The 3853-nt window shown below is 44.9% G+C and overlaps 1 protein-coding gene across 1 annotated transcript in view; it reads right to left on the reverse strand.

Moving 5' to 3' along the window:
* Positions 1-1873, reverse strand: part of SGCZ (sarcoglycan zeta) — a 1037264-nt gene extending 1035391 nt beyond the window's left edge. The window contains exon 1 of the mRNA XM_032413510.1: positions 1000-1873. Coding sequence (XP_032269401.1) covers positions 1000-1038 — 39 coding nt within the window. The 5' untranslated portion in view covers positions 1039-1873. The remainder of the gene's footprint in view (positions 1-999) is intronic.
* Positions 1874-3853: the final 1980 nt, after the last annotated feature.

Here is a 3853-nt window from a genome sequence, read left to right on the forward strand (position 1 = left end):
ATTTTTTTTTTTTTTTTTTTTTTTTTTTTTTGGTCTTTTTAAAAACGGCACTGCAGGAGCGGTGCCCACAGGCAGAGGGGCAAACTGTCACTCTGGATGCCCCTGCCAGCCATCCCCTCGGGGCCAAGCGGGGGATCCGGGAGGGAGGAGCAGGTGCGGAGAGGGTCCTCGGCTAAACGGCGGGTCGGTGGGGGCGCGGCTTGGGGCCAGGACAGTGCTCAGCTACACAGGGGGAGGGACACCCGGAGCCTCCCGGAGCCTCCGCAGGTGCCACCCTCCCTCCTCCCCACTCCCCAGACCCGCTCTGCGCAGGGTGCCTGGGGCAGGTTCGGTCGCTGAGCTGGCGTAGGGAGGCAGCCGGAGAACCTCTCCAGTACCCCCCATCCCCACCCAGAACACGAGTTCGCGCCCGGGGCAGTGAAACTGTGGCTGAGACCGCCTTAGCGGTCGTGGGAGAAAAGGGTCTCATAAGTGTTGGAATGAAAACAAGCCGTGGCCACCGACGCCTCAGTACCCGGCATCTCCGAGCGGAAACAGGCTGTCCTCTGGCGGGCGGGCGGGCGGGCGGGGAAGAGGAGGCAAAGTGGCGGCGCGGCTCGGGCAACTTTGCCGGGCAGCCTGGCGACAGCGGGCAGAGACTGCTGCTGCCGCCGCTTCCCCGGCGAGGCTAAGGAGCACTCGGCGCCCGGTCTTGCACCCAGAGTGCTGCTACAACTCACCAGGAGGAGGACCGGGCGACTGTTGTCGGGAGCGGGAGGCAGGCAGGGAGCCCAGCCTGAGAGTGCAAGCCGAGCCCCAGAAAGCCGCCCTCCATGTCCTCGGCCCCCCGAGGGGCGCCTGCGCCCGGGTACGCTGCACCCCAAATGCCCACTCGCCGTCCCACGGGGCCACCAACTATTCTAGCGGTGCGAGGAAGAGGCAGCGGAAAAATGAGAGGAGAGCAAGAGAGCAGGCGAGCGCGAGAAAACAGGACCGACGCCCGCCCGGAGGATCACGTACCTTTAGCTCCTCAATGTCCAGGTTTGTTGATCTGTCCATGGAACGAAACTAAAGGAAGTGGAGAGAAACCGGGCAAGTTGAACCAAAAGACAAGCTAGTCTTTTAGTTTCCAGCCTAAACTCAGCTTTATCCTCCTCCAAGCCCTGGCAGCTTCTCTCAGTCTCATTCTCCGTGATCACGCCGCCTCCACCGGTTAAAAATAATAAAAATAAATAAATAATAATTATAATTCAGTTTGTTTTACTTCCTGAAAGATTAGTGACAGGTGATCTTTACCGCGGTGCAACACAGCTCAGTCGAATCAAGAAGGGGGTGTGTGTGGGGGGGAGATCCACTCTATTTAAGATTATTTCTTCTTCTGCAATAAGCTTAGAAACCAGCGAATTGCTGCATCCCAAGAAAAAAAGCTGCTTCCCTGGACAGCATCATGCGGCAAATTTCAAGCAAATGTGTTCAAACTGAAGAGAAGAGTATATGATAAAAGCCTTCCTCCGTCAGGCTTACTCTGGTAGCTAATTTAGCACACTGTGAGTCCCAAGCATTAGCAATGATCAATTTCCCCGGCAAGATCACCAAATCCCCGAAGTCCTGCATAGACTTAAAAATGTCTTGCAGCTAAGAGGTATTCTCTCAATGGGGAAAAGAAGATAATAAAGTCTGAAGGGAACGATCTCCTTTGAAGGTTATGCTAAAAAGAGTTGAGAGAATAGGAGGTGGATCCTACAGAGGAGAGAAAAGAGGGAGAGAGAGAAAGCCAGAGAGGGAGAGAAAAATTTTCCTCCTGCTTTGCTGTTTTACTGGCCTTCACCACCAGGTGACTGACTTCACTTCTCTCTTCCCACAGCCAGCGCTAAGGGGATTTCTCTCATCTGTCAAAAAGCAACATTTCCTTTCCAGACAAATACTGTGCTGCTGGGTCTTAAAGACTGCCCTCTGCCCGGAATCCAGTAGGTGACAAGCATTTTAATTCATTTCACATGTTGCCTTATCTCGTTCCTGTAGATCTGGGAGGAACATGCATGTGTGGATCATACGCGTGTATTCACATGTACTCACTTTACATCTCTGCTGCTTTCAGTGTCGGGGGGCTTGAGAAAGACTTTTAAAGAAAGTGACAAATAGAAATAAAATTTCTCCTACTGATGCTTCTTACCATAAGCAATCCTTTACTGGAAAATTATTCTTTAAATAGAAGCTGAGAGGTCAGTACACTTAACTTGTAGGGTGTAGATTTGGCGTCGAGGCTCTTTTTTTTTTTTTTTTTTTCATTTAAATATCTTTTAGTGTAAAAGCTTGACTTTTGAAGGGATTTAAACATTCTCCTCTTGTTTTATTATGGCACATAAACTAGTGAATGTTAAAAATGTTTTTGGATTCAGAAAAAGTGCTGAATAAATAATTACCTTTGTTTCAAAAAAAAAATCTTTTTTTTTAAATTTTATTTTATTTAAGTGTGCATCAACTAGTCTCCTGGCCTCCTTCTCTAACTCCATCTTTGTCTCCTCACTGGCTCTGCTTCAGCCACATGGTCTACCTCCACCTGCCATTTCTTCTGCCATGGGCTCTTTAACCCTGGCTCCCATCCCTCAGACAGGATAGCTCTCTCTCCCTCTTTGCAAGTTTAACCCTCATACGTCAGACTCAAGTCACCTCTGGAGAGAGGATTTTCCTCAAATGAGTCGCTCAGATACTCCCCCTCCTCTGTCATCTCTTCACAGCTGTCACTTCAATTTATCATTATTTAATGTATGCATTTGTTATCTGTTTGTTTGACTCTTCCAGTAGACGATAAGCTCTGGTGGGCAAGTTTTATCTTTCTTATTCACCAATATGTCCTAAGGGTCTAGCACATAAGTGCACAAATATGCCTGAAACAGATAAATGTGGGTGGGAAGAATCTTTTACAGTTATTATTCTAATATCTAAAAACCTCCATGACCATCTCCCCAATCAACACGCAAATACCAGTTTTTCCCCTCCTAGTCTGCAGCTAAACCTAGTGCTCTCAGCTTTATGATTAAGCACGCGGTTCTTTAGTTTAAGCTTATTCTATTCCACAAGCTTATCAATACTACCTTTCTCTCAAACTTCGACTTGTGCCTTCCGCTTTCAAGGTTAACATCAGTTAGTGGAGCTGAACATAAACTTCTCAAAATAAATTTTCCATGTTCATTTTACATGATGTATGATGAAAAATAATAAGGCTCCAGGTTAAGAGTAAATGAACATATATAAAATGTATAACTCTTAAAAAACCTCTTTTCTAGACATTATCAGTAATGCACCATGAAAATACATAATTACATGTTTTATTTAAATTCTAGTTCTCCCATATAGAATAATTTCATATTCCCTATCAATCTGTTATTGCCTTCAGCAAGTTGAATATAAAAAGCAAATTTATTTTGAGCATATTAAAGTGATACTATCTTTGAGATAACTTTAAAATTTACAATTGTGAAAACAAAAGTCTAAGAAAGATAAATATTAATGTTTAAACACTATTCAGAAGGGGAAGCCTCAAGATAGTTTCTTAGTATGGCCTAAAATTATGGTTGGAAGAAAAGGTGATTTACTATTTAATTATAAAGGCTAAGTTTAACCCATTTTTCAAAAGTTATATATAGTCATGCATATAATGACTTTAATTCATCTTTAGTAATACAAAACTATATCCACCATGTAATGTTGACCAGACTGGCATTATATGAGCTACGGAAACTATAGGTGATTTCCAAATCAGTTCCAAATTTGGGCCTAATTAAATGTCTACAGAGCAAGAGACTTCCAGGTATTAAAAAAACAAAAGAGAGAGACCTCCAAGTATTTTACTATTTCATGAATTCCCATGCAC

The sequence above is a fragment of the Phoca vitulina genome, unplaced genomic scaffold (genome assembly GCF_004348235.1).
Source record: "Phoca vitulina isolate PV1807 unplaced genomic scaffold, GSC_HSeal_1.0 scaffold15, whole genome shotgun sequence".
Lineage (NCBI taxonomy): Eukaryota > Metazoa > Chordata > Mammalia > Carnivora > Phocidae > Phoca > Phoca vitulina.